General features: G+C 53.6%; 6 protein-coding genes across 6 annotated transcripts; 4 read left to right on the forward strand and 2 right to left on the reverse strand.

The window, feature by feature from the left end:
- Positions 1–1,342: 1,342 nt before the first annotated feature.
- N657DRAFT_636162 (uncharacterized protein) lies at positions 1,343–2,107 on the forward strand (the record flags this gene model as incomplete). Its single annotated transcript, XM_062791402.1, has 4 exons — positions 1,343–1,345; positions 1,383–1,706; positions 1,759–2,047; positions 2,094–2,107. 4 exons carry the CDS (start codon positions 1,343–1,345, stop codon positions 2,105–2,107), a joined length of 630 nt encoding a protein of 209 aa, XP_062644512.1.
- A 95-nt stretch (positions 2,108–2,202) lies between these two features.
- On the reverse strand, positions 2,203–2,728 carry N657DRAFT_138921 (uncharacterized protein). Its single transcript, XM_062785922.1, has one exon. The coding sequence runs from the start codon at positions 2,666–2,668 to the stop codon at positions 2,381–2,383; it is 288 nt and encodes a 95-aa protein (XP_062644513.1). The 5' UTR covers positions 2,669–2,728; the 3' UTR covers positions 2,203–2,380.
- Positions 2,729–7,537: 4,809 nt separating this feature from the next.
- N657DRAFT_648523 (uncharacterized protein) lies at positions 7,538–8,287 on the reverse strand (the record flags this gene model as incomplete). The annotated part of the gene is made up of 2 exons (XM_062793532.1): positions 7,538–8,157; positions 8,206–8,287. The coding sequence occupies 2 exons, from the start codon at positions 8,282–8,284 to the stop codon at positions 7,742–7,744; spliced, it is 495 nt and encodes a 164-aa protein (XP_062644514.1). The 3' UTR covers positions 7,538–7,741.
- Positions 8,288–11,593: 3,306 nt separating this feature from the next.
- N657DRAFT_648525 (multicopper oxidase) lies at positions 11,594–12,723 on the forward strand. The gene has a single exon (XM_062793533.1). The coding sequence runs from the start codon at positions 11,612–11,614 to the stop codon at positions 12,713–12,715; it is 1,104 nt and encodes a 367-aa protein (XP_062644515.1). The 5' UTR covers positions 11,594–11,611; the 3' UTR covers positions 12,716–12,723.
- Positions 12,699–13,684, forward strand: N657DRAFT_648526 (multicopper oxidase). Its single transcript, XM_062793534.1, has 2 exons — positions 12,699–13,501; positions 13,575–13,684. Exon 1 carries the CDS (start codon positions 12,938–12,940, stop codon positions 13,343–13,345), a length of 408 nt encoding a protein of 135 aa, XP_062644516.1. The 5' UTR covers positions 12,699–12,937; the 3' UTR covers positions 13,346–13,501; positions 13,575–13,684.
- Positions 13,685–15,613: 1,929 nt separating this feature from the next.
- On the forward strand, positions 15,614–16,734 carry N657DRAFT_692646 (uncharacterized protein; the record flags this gene model as incomplete). Its single annotated transcript, XM_062797171.1, has 3 exons — positions 15,614–15,901; positions 15,971–16,337; positions 16,411–16,734. The coding sequence occupies exons 1-3, from the start codon at positions 15,618–15,620 to the stop codon at positions 16,732–16,734; spliced, it is 975 nt and encodes a 324-aa protein (XP_062644517.1). The 5' UTR covers positions 15,614–15,617.
- Between the last annotated feature and the right edge of the window lie 153 nt (positions 16,735–16,887).

Consider the following 16,887-nt stretch of genomic DNA (forward strand, 5'->3'; position numbering starts at 1 on the left):
TGCGAGGAGGTCTTGCCCCATGCCTCTGGCGGTCCCTTTCTTCTCTGAGTTTGCCAATGCTACCAATCCGTCGACCATGTTCTTGATAGCGTCGATGTCAGAGGGTGGGGGGGAACGAGGAGGTGTCGGGGGGCCGCTTGAGTGCCGTGACTGGGCCGGTCCTCCTCCTCTCCCTTCAGTTGGAGGGGTGGGGGCGGTCATCCTGTCCCATGCAAAGGCTCGAGGGCTCAGGGGTTCAGGGGCTCAGGGGCACTAGGGCGTGGTCGCCTGGGCAACTGTGGGTGGGAGTCAGGTGACCTGTTGGTCCGTGCGCTGGTGAGAGTTTTTCGGGATGTCCGCAGCACCTCGAATCGCCCTACTTTCCACACCCACCGCGGCCTCGCAGCAAAGTGCGCGGGCGTGCAGTCGGCGTAGTTAGATAAGGTTTTCTCAGAGCTTTCGAAAGGCGCCGGTTTTGAAGACTTTACGCAAGTAGTCAAGAATCGGCTTCCTGTTTCGGGGCCGCGCGCAAATTTCGTTGCTACAACCAGCATATTAGCATCGGCAGGACCACCCGACAGAAGGATGCACCCCGATTCAAGGTCCAGAAGAAGAGGACATCGGACTGTCAGTGGGAACGAGAGAGCAGGCAATGGCTCCAAGAGTGTCAGGCGCTGGCCGCAGATGACATAGAGTCCGAGAGAGACGCCTCTCTAGCACCCAGGACGGAGTTGGGAAACGGCTCCGGGCCCTCCAAAGGGCCCGTCGACGCTTAACGCCACAACAAAAGCGACAAGCCGCGCAGTGCAGAAAGAACTGGCGCAGACAACAGGCTTATTATGACCTCCCAGCAGGCGAGCGCGACGTAGCTGCTGTTCAGGACGAACGACCAGACAACAGACTCTGGGTCACCGCGCGATGGAAGGGATTCCAAGCACTGGCGTTAGTGGACGGAGGGTCGTAGCTCGACCTTATCTCTCCAGTATTCGTCAATCAACTACGAATTCCATGGAAGTTCAAGAAGGAATCATACATTGTCAAAGGACCGTTCAAGACACAATGGGTTCGACGAGAGACTGAACCACTCGACATCAAGGTGCAAGGGAAAACCACCCAAGTGGTGTTCGACATCGTGGACATGGGGCCGAAGAAAGACATGATTCTTGGACGCCCATGGCACGAGGATTACGACCCTGACATCAGTTGGAAGGGAGGTGGCCACCTACGGCCGAGAGACACTCCGTCGTAGAAGAGGAGCCACGTATGGGCGGTACGCACAACGACGCGTTGCCCACGGGCCCACCGCAGGAAGCGAGCAGTGGCAGGAAGACCACGACGCAATCCGGAAGAAGCGGCAAACGACATGGTATCCTTCTCTTTATCCTTTATACCTTCCATACCAGACTCAGCATCTGATTTTGAACACGGCGCAGCGGGTGCTCAAGGAGTGCTGCTTCGAATTCGCCAAGGCTTCGATGCCGTTAGTCCTTGAGAAGAAATGGGACTGTCCGACCGTGGTGGAGCTGACGCAGTGGACAAAGATATTCCGTAAGAACAAAAAGATGAACATCCAGAAGACGGAACTCGATGCTGGCGGATTTCTGGGCCTACCCACAATGGTGTCCAGCCTGCGGCATACCGCCGTCCACCGTCTGGCTACTACGGCAAGGGATGTCGGGCGACTTCTCGAATCCGGCGTGAAGCTCGCACTAGTGCTCGGGGACAACGTGCGTGCTACGCAATTGGGAGTCTGCGTTCTGACGTCAACGGCCAATCGAGGCTATGGAGCTTAACAAGAACGTCCTCGAAGATACTACCGCCTTTCGCCTCCGCGAGATTCAGGAGAAGCGCGAAGAGCTAGACAGAATGGAGGCTGAACAGATACGGAAGATGTTGAATGACGACGTGAACAATAAGCTCCTAATCGGGCAGCAGCTTGAGAATTCTGTGCGCGCCATCTTCGACCGGAAGAAGGATGGGCCGGATCAAGGGAAGAAGGAAGACGATGAGGATAGCGGCGGGGGCGGCGGCATAGGCTGTGATACCGATGGCGACAGAGAAAAGGAAGGTGAAAAAGAAAAGGGGGACCTCAAAGACAACTTGCTTTTCCCAAGCTCAAGCAGACTGAGACGCGGCTGCGCAGGGAGAGGAACGAGGCGCGGTTGGCGGCAGTTCTTATGAAGGGAGGCGGCAGCGGGAAGGCGGCGGGGGGTGGTGGGTTCCGGGGGTCCGGAGCTGCTTCCGGTGGTGGTGGTGGTGTCGGTGGAATGGGGGCTGGACCTGGGTTGGGGAGTGCTAGTGCTGGTGCGGGTGTGGTTATGAGCGGGCTGCAGGGTGAGAGTCAAGGGGAGGAGCCTGGGGGATCACCTGAGGTTGGGATTATGATGGATCAGGGTTGATTTCATTCGTTGGAATCGGTGGTTGTAATGAAAAAAAGAGGGTGCATGGGAGATTGACACCAATGACAGTGTTTGGGGGAGGGTGATACCAGGCTTCTAGGGGTTTTGGGTTTTGGGTTTTGGTTTGGTGTATTCTGCTGGGGTTTTCTAGGTTTCCTGTCTGGTCTGAAAACGAGGTTGCTGTAGGATTCCTGGCTTCTCTTAATAATTCTCTCCTTCCTGTTCTTGTCTAAGTCTGGTGCCAAACGGGAACTTGGAAGGCAAATCAAGGTCATACTGGCAAGGCTCATATATCGTTTCAAGCAGTCGTGAAATCCAAAAGAAGGATAACTTGAAGTGGATGAATGTTGATATTCAAACGCTCCGTCTCCGATGAGTGAGTGTCCATTGAAACGTGACCAACTCGAAACGTAAAGACCCTCCAAACCCCTCACAACCGACGGAGCAGACAAGCCGTATCCGCCAAGCAGAGCTGCGGAGGCTCAATAGAAACGGCCTTAATCGCAGACACAGCGGTTGTAGTTGTCGCAATGGCCGCTCTTTTGCATACCACCCTCGCAGAGAGAGTTGCAGACTAGTTCGCCGGCAGGGCCATGGCAGGGGTTCTCCTCTGCCAAGGCCAACGGTGCGCTGGCGATCAGGGCGGCCAGGATGGTGCTGAGGATGAAACGCATCTTGAGGTTCAAGTGCTCAGGTTCTGCTATTACGGCGTTGGTCATTGTACATTCTTGAGTGTTCAAGGAAGGAGGTGCCGGAGGGGAGGCGTACAGGAAGTTCAATTGCTTAGAACAAAGCTGTAGGTGTGAAGTAGGTTTATAGGTTGAGTGCAGGTTGAGAGTTTAATGTGAGAGTTAGTGTGTTGCTAGGTTTGATTGGACTTAGGCGCTCTATTTATGCTAGATTCGCTATTAGTACGGATACCTAAGGTAAGGCTAAATGTAGTAAGGAGGTAAGGTGGTTCTGGTTGAGCATCTAGTTCAAACCCTGTTTCTTCGTAACATGACGTAGAGGAATCTTTCTATAACCAGCCAAGTTCGGTATAAGATCGCTGTCTCGGTGCTTGATTCGTTCCACATGACACGTATTGTCCTATCCTCTCTTGGGCCTGGAAGAGCTTCGAAACTGTCATGCTGTCTCAGTTTCTGCAGCAAGTCTCGGTCAGTTCCGGGCTAGGGGTCGATCAATTCCTAGTCGAGAGTCGGTCAATTCAAGATCAAATGGCGAGAGTCAATCACATCTGGCCGTATTGTTCCAAAAGTCTTTGCTAAGTGTCTTACCTAGATGTGAGTCTCGCAACGCCTTCCAGTGATAACAAGGCTTCTCCTGTCACGGCGGGACAGGCGGACAATCCAATGACAATCGTATTCGGGCTAAACTATAGTCTAAGCTCTATTCCGTCAGGTACGGGCAGGCTTGATTGTCAAGACGTAGCTCGAGGAGTTACGAACAGATGGATGGATGGAATTTATTTCGCCCGGAGGCGCGAAGCCTAAAGGGCCTTGACACGCTAACTACATCCAATTCCTTGACGTTCAACCATCAACTCGTACAAGCCCTCTACTCTCTCCCCTTTTCTCACGCCATCTGTTGCCTCCTGACTTAGTTTAGCAGATCGACTTGGAGGCTGCGTTCTCCAAGTGTTCAGCGTCCTATCTTCAGCAGCTAAAGCGGGATCTGCTGGCTGAGGCTGTGTAGTGTTAGTGGAGTTCCGCTACTGTGATTGTCCCAATCTTCGTTGTTCCTCGTCAAGATCCAATCTCCCTGTCGCCATTGCGTACTTGATCGTTGCCCGGACTGCTTTCATGTCTGGCGACCACATCTTCTCGCGGCAGCGAGGTGCAGAATATTTAACCCACAGGGGCCCGTGCTTTCCACATGCCGGGTTCCACCCGTGGGTCCTAGCAGACACGGCGCAATCGCCGTGACATCTCCTCGGCTTCTAAATCCGTCCGGGACGTGTCACGGGTGGGCGCAACTGACCACTGCGTAACACCCTCAAAAGAGGGACCGTGGTTCGAACTGTCTAGTCGAACCAGGAGTTGCGCACATGAACCTCACACTGTCACTACCCGTGACAGGACGGGTTGCTCATATTAGCTAACCAGAGATATATACGGCAACGAACAGACGTATAACGTTAGCTCCCTAAACTCATTCTGTAGTTTCATAGACTATGGAAGGGTATAGTGAGATTGCTCCAACATTCTTTTTCGTAACGCGCAGTTATATCATACGTCGAGCGTATATGCAATTTAAGGCGTGCCTGGTGGTAATCTAGGCTGAGTACTCCTGATTATCCCTGCGGGCTAATAACAACTCGTACTGTGTACGTCAGGACAGACGGGCAAGCAGAGAAGTAACCGTCATCAAGATCGATGATCATGGAACACTCGAATTCCAGGAATGGGTCACTGGATTCGAAGCGGCATTCATCACAGCCGGAAGCGACAAGTTCTCGTACTATGAAGGTGCGAAGAAAGACGACAGGACAGGGCAGATCCCGGACGAGTACCGAGGACACCCAGATTCGAGGCAAAGCATATGGAAGGGCTGCCAGATCGTGGACCTTGGGACCACGAGATCAAGCTCAAAGAGGGCGCCTAGTTGAAATTCTTCAAGGTGTACCACGCCAACGGGAAGCAAGACGCGGAGTTACCAAGGTATCTCGAGGAAAACCTCCAACGAGGACATATTCGACCTTCGACATCGCCAGCAGGCTACCTAGTTCTTTTCGTTCCAAAGAAGGACGGGAAGCTACGAATGTGCGTGGACTACCGGCAGCTGAACGATCAGACGGTGAAAAATTGGTACCCATTGCCTTTAATCTCCAGACTTCGGGATCAACTGGCAGGAGCACAGTGGTTCACACGTCTCGATCTACCCACGGCATACGCACACATCAGAATCAAGGAAGGCGATGAGTGGAAGACAGCGTTCAGGACACCTTACGGGCACTACGAGTACCTCGTTATGCCGTTCGGGTTGACCAACGCACCAGCGACATTTCATGCAGTTGTTGATCACACAATTAGACCATTCCTCGACAGATTTGCAGTCTGTTACCTCGACGACATCCTCATCTTCTCAGAAACGCTCGAAGAACACAAGCGACACGTGAAGCAGGTGCTCGACGCACTGCACAACCAGAAGCTCTCAGTCAACAAAGACAAGAGCGAGTTCCACGTCAGAAAGACAGTCTTCCTAGGCTTCGAAATTTCGCCAGGAGAGATACGAATGGAACCTACGAAAATTGAGGCCATCAAGACTTGGCCAAGGCCGGAAAATACCACAGAGGTCCGAGGATTCATCGGATTTGCCAACTTCTATCGAATGTTCATTAAGAACTTCGGCGACATCGCACGACCTCTGCACGACCTGACGAAGAAGGACATTGAATTCCAGTGGAAGGAAGCTCACGAGCAAGCATTCCAGCGGATCCGCGACGCAATCGCCGTAGATCCAGTACTCGTGCTGCCAGATCCAAGGAAGCCATTTGAGGTCGGAACCGACGCGTCGGATTACGCGGTCGGCGGACAACTCAGTCAGAGACGAGAATAGCAAGCTACATCCAGTTGCGTTCTTCTCCAAGAAGCTTGCAGGGCTATAGCTCAATACCCGATCCACGACAAGAAGCTGTTAGCCATCATCGAAGCTTTCAAGGAATGGAGACCCTACCTCAGCGGCACAACACACCCGGTTCAGGTGTACACGGATCATAAGAACCTTCGATACTTCACCTCTACCAAGGAGCTGAACGGATGACAGACTCGATGGTCCGAGTTCCTATCAGAATTCAACTTCGTTATTCACTACAAGAAAGGCTCAGAAAACGCGCGAGCAGACGCGTTGAGCAGACGGCCAGATCACTTCGGAAAAAACGCCGAAGAATCACCACCTCTACTCTTAGAGCAGCAGGACGGGTCACTTCGACACGCTCCCCAACCGGTGGGAGATTGCGACGACGCTACGCTTCCCCAACCGCGAGAAGATCTCGAGACGCAGAGCCACGCCTCCAAACCGTAGAGCAGCCGTTACGACGAGAGCAGCTCTCAACCGTGTGAGGATCGCCGCGTGGACACCCTATACGCTCGGGAGAAATTGGGCAGTCTTCGCGGAGCAGCGGCCAGAGGCGGCCGACTACACGACAAAGGACGAGCAAGAGAGACTCATCAAAATGATCCACGAGTCAAAACTCGGAGGACACATGGGAATCGCCAAGACCATTGCGAAGGTCAGACAGAACTACGACTTCCCGGGATTACGCAAAAGAGTCAAGGACGTTGTCAGCAATTGCGACCTCTGCAACCGAAGCAAGTCGGCGTGACACAAACCATACGGACTCTTGCAACCATTGCCAATTGCGGAACGACCATGGAGCTCGGTGACGATGGACTTTATCACTAAGCTACCGCTCTCGATAGACACAGCGACAGGATTGAAGTACGACAGCATACTCACTGTGGTCGACCGACTCACCAAGTGGGCATACTTCATCCAGTACAAAGAGGCGTGGTCAGCAGAGCAGCTCGCAGACGTGGTCTATCGGTACATCGCCTCAATCCATGCATGGCCGGAAGAATGGATCACGGACCGCGACACGAAGTTCGTCTCGAAGTTCTGGCAGGCGTTGATGACACGCCTGGGAACGAAAAGCAAGCTTTCGACATCCTACCACCCACGAACGGATGGACAGACAGAACGGCTCAACGAGATCGTGGAACAGTACCTCCGATCTTACGTCAACTACCAGCAAGACGACTGGGTCATGTTGTTGCCAGCAGCGCAGCTTGCATACAACACGACGCCAACCGAGACCACGAAGGTATCACCGTTCTTTGCGAACTACGGCTATGAAGCAGATTTGCGCCAGGGACCCGAAGGATCAGTTCCTAGAGCGAAGGTCAAAGCAGACCAGATGCATACGCTGCACGCAATGCTCAAGGAAGAACTCGAGTTTGTCAGAGACAGGATGAAGAAATATTACGACAAACATAGGCTCGAGGGACCTCGCTTAGAGAGGGGAGACAAGGTCTATCTCATTTCACGAAATCTTCGAACAAAACGACCAAGCAGGAAGCTGGACTTCAAGAAGATTGGACCATTCAAGGTCGACGAACGGATTTCGACATCCAACTACCGACTGTCATTACCAGCCACGATGAGGCTCAGGACGAACGTTTTCCATATTTCACTTTTAGAACCAGCACCCAAAAACGCACGACTCGCGCAACACGAAGAGGCCGAAGACGAAGAGGAAGGATGGGACGTCGAAGAAATCCTGGATTCACGCATTACGAAGGGGGGACTCGAGTATCTCGTCAAATGGCTCGACTTTGGACCCGAAGAGAACTCATGGCAACCAGCTACGAACCTCCACTGCCCTGAGAAACTGGCGGAGTTTCACCAGAGGAACCCTGACCGGCCGAAGGACCCCCGGACTGCAAAAACGCGTCGAAATCGAAGGACCCCAAGTCGACACCGGGACCAGCCGAGTTATAAGGGACAACACCACTGAACTCCCAGTCCACTACACCGGACGCACCCAAGGCTTGCGCCTGACCAACCAAGGATTGTTCCACCGACATTGGAGGATCCGGCTCCGCCTCCTCCTCCTCCTCCAGACCCACCATCCCACGACGGAAAGTCTCGGCACCGCGTTCGCGCAAAGAACGTTGGTGTGAACGCAGTCGAGAGAGACGACTTAGTGTCTCGGCCAAGACCCTTTCTGTTTCTTCGATATCCCTCGCTACCTTTTCCTGTTCCGACAGATTGGACAACACTACCATACGTCAGCTCAACAGTAGACGGGGCGCAGCGTAATACCTACGAGCGTCGGCCACGTTAGGGCCGCTACACTGCTTGCCTGCCCGAACGCAATTCGAGCACTTGTTCGACCCAACCATCATGACACAACGCCTCTGAGGCTTCGCATTCCAACAGCGTTCGCAGGGCATGCTGACTTCGAAACCTTGCCGGTCAATTTTCGTGGCAAGAGCGCGACGTTCGCGTTGCAAGTCGCGGCGACCGCTGCCTTGACAGTCAGCCATGCGAACAGCGCGACGACGACGAAGGAAGGAAGACCTACGACACAGGCACAGGGGATGTTGGCACTAAGTATGGACTGGCGACAACCTGGGTCTTTCGGGACGTGAGACGTCGAGGAGGGGCATCGTGTTATGAACCAACCATATGTACAGGCCCAGTGGGGCACAAGACAGAACCCCAGAGCCAATCGTTCCCCTAAGGAAGTGCAGGAACCGCACGAGCCCACACGGTAGCCGTGGGGGCCGGGCGATCAAGGGTAGACTTGGGTAGCTGGCTACCCAAGGCGATCAAGGATAGCTCTTGGTAGACTGCGATCATAGGCAATCATGAACGCTCTACCAAGTATATAGTCACTCGTTTTAGAGAACTCTGGGAGTTCTCCAGTGCAACTCAAGTGCAAGATTGTCGGTACCTTTGGACATTGCTTGTTGTAAACCCTTTGGCTTCACCGAACCTCACCCCGTTATCAAATTAAACCTTCAGGAGTCCCCTTCAGACGTTGGGGTTTCGGGATTCGCCACAACAAGCAAATGTCTCAACAGTAGGTGTAGCTAACTGCTTGTATTGCTTACTGAGGAAGCTACCGTGATGCCCGTAGTCTTAAAGATCGTAGACTATATACAGCTTCCTCCCCCAGGTACCTCCGTACCTGCGATCACTGCGATCACCTTTCTTGGCGGTGATCTTGGTGAGCCGCTCACCGCGCTCACTTCATTGGCGGTGATCCTTCTTGCAGGCCCCATCTCAGCTTTCCCCTGGTGTTATGCCTCTTCATTGGCTTCCGCCGCCCCACCAGGCCTCGATATATGATTGGTTCGTGACAACTGTGCTCGACCGTCGAGCACAGCGAGCACTCGAAGAATCGTGTCAGTATATAGTCACTCGTTCTGGAGGACTCTGGGAGTTCTCCAGTAAGCAACTTAAGTGCAAGATTGTCAGTTCCCTTGGACATTGCTTGTTGTGAACCCTTTGGCTTCACCGAACCTCACCTCGTTGTCAAGTATAACCTTCAGGAGTCCCTTTCAGAAGTTGGGGCTTCGAGGTTCGTCACAGAGCACTATACCACTAAGTTCTCTATAGTCTCTCCACCTTTGCTACACTCGCAGTAGGGGGTATGGAACTCTAGACCTTGACCTTAAATAGGTAGTCCCGTAGGCCTATATCCCCTATAAAAGCCTGGGAAAGGAGGGTACAGTGGGGTTTCAAAAGTATCCGGCTACCCCACATTAATTTGACGCGGTCGCGTCTCGCGTCCCGCTCTTCCTAACTTTCGAACCACCACAGTTCGACATCATGAAGCTCAATTTGGCTGATTTCGTTGCCACTTAACTGCCGGTCGTGGGAGGTTATAGGAGCTATTTCCAGGGGCACGTGCAATTATCTGCATCCTCCTTGCAGCTAACCAAAGCGAACGCGCCGTCGCCCAGCTCTTTCGCGTCTCCCGAGGTACTTTCGCCCATTGTATTGAGCACTGGAAAAGTCACCAAATATTTGAAGCCCAGCCTCATACCGGCCGTCCTCCGGCCCTGACTCGAAGGGAGAAGCGATATATCATTTTGCTCGTCGAAAAGAACTGATCCCTCGCAAAGAAAGCGCTTGTCAACGTAACTGGTAAGCAAGTCTCCTACTTAACGATCCGTCGTTATCTCCGAGTATACAACCTTCGCAAATGGAAGTTTCTTAGAAGGATTTCTTTGACGAAAGACGTAGTAAAGGGTAGGTATCACTTTACATGCAATTGGCTTGAAAACATCGAAGCGTTACTCCAAGTAAGTTATATCAAACCTATCTCTCATTTTTTTATCCCGCTGACCGACTTAGACGATGTTCTCGGACAAGTATTCTTGCCAAATAATACCTCAAATCCCACCGCCTAGCACTTCCGTTTTCCTTCCCAGAAATATGCCAAGCGTTTCGTCAACCTTAAGAACCATGTTGTTGGAAGACCAACAGCCATGATTCCACGGTGTTACAGCGACGAGAGGTCAAGACAGTGGGTGAGTGCTCCAGAGCACCAAGTGACTGTTTATTGAAGGTCCTTGATCCTCCTTTTTCCAGTGGTAGGCATCGTCCTGATCCTGTTAAATTAGTTTGTTCCCAGCCCCTGTTGCTCCTCAACGCTAGAGCATGGGCAACCTAGCTTCCGAGTTCAAGTTCCATGACTTCCAGCAACAAGCGTTTTAGGGTAACGTACCGCGACTTTCCAACACGTCTCAACAGTGTTGGCAGAAGGAATACATTTCCGTATTCCGTGCCTAATACCGACGAGGCTCGGGGGCTCCCAGCTCTTCCAACGGATCCGTCGGATTGCTACTCTCGTGATATTTTCTCAAACTGGGGCCCCACTCCCAGATCAGGAAGCTCCTGCTGGGTACACCCATTGACAGACAGAACTAATTTGTCCTGGCTCTGTGCCAATACCTTTTCATAACTGGTTCAGCTTTGATCTTCGAACCCGTCTCTCAGGTCCTCACTACCTAGAGTACCTAAAGTAAATGCACTATGCACCTGTTCAAGTTGGGTCCATTGTGGTGTCCGCTCTCAATTATGCTACAGACCATTTCCAGGGAGCTGAGCTGCATGTTCACAGCTGAACTCAATCAATGAACACTCCAGTGGATGGCGCGGCGGTGAGGCAGATATCTCACGGCGCAAGCTCAATGGGCATTTACATCACAAACCCACTTTCTTTGGCAACACTTTTCATCACTAGTTCAGAAATAGGACAGGATCGCCGACGTGGGCATCGACGCCGGCTTCCTCGGTCCGCGATGGAGTAAGGCAACGCCGCGTGGGTGGAGATGGGTACGGGTAAGACAAGAGCATATAATCTCAGTTCGACGGCGTCTGTGCTCTCACCATGGTCCAGGTCGCGTCATCACCACCAGTTGTCTTCGGCTTCTGCTCGTCCCTACACCTCGGACATGGCGCACCTTCTTGAGCACACTCAGCTCTGGTTGAGTTTTGTGCTAGCCGTTCTTCTCTCATACGCCTTCGCGTCTCCTCTGAGTTCAGCCGCTCCTGTCAACAAAAGCCACGGGCATAAGACCTTCGACCTCACAATAACGTGGGAAATCTACGCCCCCGATGGCTGGTCGCGAGAGATGATACTTGTGAACGGCCAATCCCCGGGGCCCACCATTGAAGTGGACCAAGGTGACGAGGTTGAGGTTCGGGTGCACAACAAGATGCCTCTCAATGCCACAGTGCACTTCCATGGCATTGAGATGCACCTGACTCCCTGGTCGGACGGCGTGCCTGGCGTGACTCAGCGCCACATCCAGCCGGGAAACTCATTCAATTACAAGTGGACGGCAACCCAGTATGGCAGCTACTGGTACCATGGCCACCAGTCTGGCCAGCTCGACGACGGCCTGTACGGGGCCATCATCATCCGCCCCGGCAAGGATCAGCCAACGCCCTTCAGCCTGATTACTACCGACAAAAACGCTCTGAAGGCTATTGAGAGGGCGGCTGCGGGCTCCCAGCCCCTGATGGTGTTCGACTTCCGACACATGCCGTCTCAGGATATCGCCGTCATCACCAAAGCCGCGGGCATCGAGCTGCCCTGCTACGACTCACTCTTGTTCAACGGCAAGGGGAGCGTTGACTGCTGGTCACCGGAGTACATCGCCTTCGTCTTAACGTCGGATCAGAAGACATACCTGGGGCTGGGCAACGCTACCAGCTTCACCGCCAAGGGGTGCCTCCCGGGCAAGGTCATTGCGGATGTTATTGCTGCTGGGTACCCAACCAACCTATCGGCTGTCCCCTCTGACATCTTTGACACGTGCACCCCGAGTAACGGCACCAAAGAGGTCATCACCGTGACGAAGAAGCCCGGGGATCACGAGAAGTGGGTTGCGCTGGACGTCATCGGGACCTTCGGCCTCGTGACCGTGTCCTTCTCGATCGACGGACTGTCCATGTACATCTACGCCGTGGATGGCGAGTACATCAAACCGCAACTCGTCGAGGCCATCACCGTGACTAACGGCGACCGCTACTCAGTGCTTGTCCGTTTGACCGAAGCCCAGCCAGGCGACTACCCTATCCGGATAGCGTCCGTCGCCACGGCGCAGCTCCTCGCGGCATCGGCGACGCTGTCTTACCACGTCGAAACAAGAGGCGACGCTCAGAACATCCCAAGTCCCACCCGCTACATCCAGGACAACGGCCTCCCGACTTCCTCCTCAGTAACCTGTCGGAACGAAGCCGCCTTGATGGCTGCATTCAACGGACCTCGGTGGTTGATTGGTGCCAGCACTGCAACCCCTTCCTTACATACTTAGTCCTCTCCCATGCCCATCAACAGCATGGTCAATCAATCACTTTTACCACCTTAAAAATTCAATCCACTGCTTTGACTGGGAATAGCTTCTTCCAGCGCATATCTCAACGGTCGTCGCCCTGCAGGTTCCAACATAACCTTCTTCAACCAATCCGCCCAGCGTCAGTTCAGTCCGCCCGAGCCCTTCTCCGCCGCGCCGGCAGACCAAACCTTCATCCTCCGCATGAAGGCCACAGGCAACAGCTACTCGTGGGCGCTCAACACCACCTCCCTCCCCGCCAACGTAACCGACGAGTCCTCCTCGCCTCCCTCCGAAGTGATCCTCTTCTCCCCGCAGCCCAACATCCGCAACAATGTGACCATCACGACGCAAAACAACACTTGGATCGACTTGGTCTTCGTCACGGCCGCCGCGCCGCAGCCCGCGCACCCAATCCACAAACACGGCAACAAGATGTGGCTGCTCGGCACGGGCACGGGCGAGTGGGTCTGGAGCAGCGTGGCCGAGGCAGCGAGGGCGCTGCCCGCGGGGACGTTCAACTTTGCGGATCCGCCGCGCAGGGACTCATTCGCGACCCTTCCCGCGCTGGCGTCCGATCTGCCACCTGGACGGCGGTGCGGTACCATGTGACCCAGCCCGGCGTGTGGTTTATTCATTGTCATATCCAAAGTCACCTGCTCGGGGGCATGGGCATGGTCATTCAGGACGGGGTGGACAAATGGCCCGTTGTGCCGGATGAGTATCGAGGGTATCGGTGAGAGAGTTTTTGGGGTTAGAGTGTTCGAACTGAGGTGAACCGGTATCATCATAATCGTTCAACGCCTAACTAGACAGTAACTATGTAGTAATGTATACTCACTACCTAGTTTGACCACTTCACCCGATGACGATGATAGTGATCATGAGAGCGATGAGGTGACGGCGAGACTCTGACATGTGAGATGGAGGAGATGAATTTGAAACTTACGGCCACGGAGGAATTCAAGTTGGGGATGAAATTGAGACGCGCCCTGGCGGGAATGCCGTTCATATGAATTTAGTAAAGAGCGAACTCGCGGTCGCACCCGCCGGATTAAGCGCCCCTCGTATAGCGCCCGCGGCTAAATTGCCCCGCTCGCAGCGCGCAGTGCGCCCGCAGCATTAAATAGAGCCCCTCCTCTCCGACCGTGCGGTTTGTTGTATTCTCGACTTCTCTTTCTCCCTCTTTCCCCGATTCCATTTTCCTCCAATTGCGCCAGTCAGTGAGTATCGCCTTCGCTCCTAGCCCACACTCTTATGCTCATTTCGCCAACCTGAATTTGTGGACACCCATGGTCTTCCCGTCTTGTGTCATCCTCGAACCACACGTCTTCCCCCGAGTTACGACGAGTTTAACCTCTCTAGATTGCCCTCTGGTTTCTAAACTAGGCATTTCCAAAAGAAGATGGTTATTATATTTCGATGCCAGGTAAAGATTTCCGAATTCATTCATAGGAATGCCGGTTAGACTGTGATTAACAGGCTGAGCCGGATGGAGGTTTCGGCAACCCTCAGTGGCAGCGAGTAAGCCTGTATCAGCGGGGACTCGCATGAGCCGGCATCGCCCTGTACCGCATTTAACGATGCGGCCCGTCAAGAGCTCCGTCAGAGCTTCGGCATCTCGGCCGACTGCTCGGGGCCGAAAGGAGAGCAACTAACCATTAAACTTTAAATCTCAAACATACTAAGCTGTACCTAGTGTTTGGACCAAGCAAAGTCTTGCCCACGAATATGCCTTGTGTCGTTGCCTTGTAGTCTGTGACCTCCTTCTTTTCCTCTCCATCCTTTTGAGAGTGACAACTTCTTGGATCTTCAGGATCTGAGGTCACACAATCCATTCCCATTTCTAGCAATGGCCTTGGCACCCGAATTGCCAAGGTAGCTACATAGTTCAAGGTTGGGGACGCCGAGAAGGGAGGCACTAGTCACGGCACCGCCGGTGGGTTTGTGTCAGCTCCAGCATGGTAATTCAGGGCAACGTGATCGCGGGTAACAGCAAACGGGAGATCGACAGGAAAAGGTGATAGGAATGAGTTAGGGCGATAGAGCCAGTCGAGAACGAAGAAAAAGCTGCGACTGCAGAAGGGAATCGGCGTACGCAAAAGAATCGCTAAATGGATAGGGCATCAGATTGCGACTCTATTGCTTAGTTGATGGGTTTGCTCAGCCTCGAAGCTCAAGCGAAACTGGACGTTTTCCTGGAAAACGGAATCGAAATGGTGGTGCTTTTCTGCTGGCAGAAAAAGATACGTATCTATTTAAAGCCTTAACTAGGCAAAATGACGCTGGATTTGGGGGAGTTGAGCTAGCAGCCTGAGGTAACAAAAATGCCGTGGTTTCCGAGGGTATGAAACCGCTGGATGCGGCGGCAGATGCACGTGGAATAAGATTACTATGCTTAAGATAGCAAGACTCGCCAGACTCGGAGACAGTGAGGGCTCCGGGAAATTGACGAAAGAACCAAGTTTGACCCTGATGTTGGTAAAAGAGAGGGATGGTTGTGGGAGAGCTCACATGGCATTAGTACCAAGAAGGGGTGGCTTAAGAAGAGGGCGACCTCGTGGCAGCAAAATGTTGATATTAAACCCCCCTACGTCACGAAAGCCCGCCTTGGCCAGACTCATTCATTCATACCACCCAGACCTGGTTGCCATCCCTCAGCTTCTCCACCTCAGCTAAGGCTAGGCCGGATCCGACTCAGGCTCGCAATATTTGAGTGGGGTGGCTAATGGAGATCATCAAGGGGAGTTGGCCTTAAAGTCACCGCTCACCTCCCAGTTCTTGGATTGTAGCCTGAGACCATTTCTCCATTTTTACCATTTCTCGCGTTTTCCAAGAGTCACCGTCTGACTCTGCCACTCTTTTCGTCACTCGTTGAATAGAAATGCGATTCACTGCAGCTGTTGGCGGAGGGCTGCTGCCCTCTGCGGTTGCGGGCGCTGCCGCTTTTCTCGACGTTTGTTCCGTCGATGCGGTCCTTGAGTACTTCAGCTGCCAGAAACCTGTTCCCCATAGATGCGTTGACAGCCTTGTCGAGCAAGCCACGGATTTTTGCAGTAACTATCTGTCCATTGAACCTGTCACCATCTATGCCAGCACCGAAACCCCGGTCGCGACCGAGATTATCAGGGCAACCTTCACGACCAGTGCAACGACAACCAAGGTGACGTGAGTAGTTTCTGCCATGGGCTGGCCCATGGCTAACCATGATACATATTCTAATGGAATGGGGAATAGATTGACCACGGTCGAGACGACCTCAAGCTCCACTGTCTTCATAGTCGAGGATGAGACGGTCACGGCCACTGTCACCGCTGCGGCGGGCGTCCAGAAACGGATTGCCTCGAAGCCGGTCGTTAGTGCCAAGCCCAGCTGCGTCGACCTGATCAAGAAGAATCTGCTCCGGCATCCGGCTTGGAAACTCTCTCGGGCGTGCAGCTGCCTGAACCCAAAGCCCACCACCATCACCATCGGCATGACCACTGCTTCTACGTCAACCACTACCAGCACCCAGACAACCATGGTCATCGTTGTCGTCCCTGAAACCAGCGTGTCGACCGAAGTAACCACCGTCGTTATACCGCAGCCGGTGACGGTGACATCGGTATGCCAGCATCCAACCCCCCCTTTCTCTCGGCGCAACATACTCCTGACTCCTTCCCCCTTGAAAATAACAGACCGCGACCGCAACCACCACGGTCCAGCCCCCGCCCCCGACCTGTGAGCGTTGCGCCTGCAGGTACAATCCCAACGGCGAAGGAATAGGCAACAGGATAGAGACGCCGCCGGCGTCGAGCGCCGAGGAATGCTGCGAGCTGTGCTACGCCAAGCCCAACTGTATCGCATCGGCGTACCCGGGCTCCTGCCAGCATCTCGTCAAGGATTCCGCGCTCGCCGGGGCCGAGACTACTGCGATGTGTCCCCTGGGTGTTGAGAACTACTTCGCCCCCGGAATGGAGAACCCTAGTGGGGTTGTCATGAGGGGGCCCTGCGCTGCGTGAGGGACAGGGAGGTTAGGTACCTAGGGAGGCTGCGGTTGGAAGTTATACCGAATCTAGAACTTGACTGGGATATCCAAGTTACTGTAGGTAGGTACCTTAGGTACTTTACATGAGGGAATAGTCACCCCTACGGGTGACCCAACTTCACGGACT

Source organism: Parathielavia appendiculata (genome assembly GCF_033297405.1).
Source record: "Parathielavia appendiculata strain CBS 731.68 unplaced genomic scaffold N657scaffold_14, whole genome shotgun sequence".
Taxonomy (NCBI): Eukaryota; Fungi; Ascomycota; class Sordariomycetes; order Sordariales; family Chaetomiaceae; genus Parathielavia; species Parathielavia appendiculata.

What these genes read in the sequence shown, in the direction of transcription:
- N657DRAFT_138921 (XM_062785922.1), bottom strand. Translation starts at nt 2,668, where the DNA reads ATGAGCCTTGCCAGTATGACCTTGATTTGCCTTCCAAGTTCCCGTTTG.
- N657DRAFT_648525 (XM_062793533.1), top strand. Translation starts at nt 11,612, where the DNA reads ATGCCTCTCAATGCCACAGTGCACTTCCATGGCATTGAGATGCACCTG.
- N657DRAFT_648526 (XM_062793534.1), top strand. Translation starts at nt 12,938, where the DNA reads ATGAAGGCCACAGGCAACAGCTACTCGTGGGCGCTCAACACCACCTCC.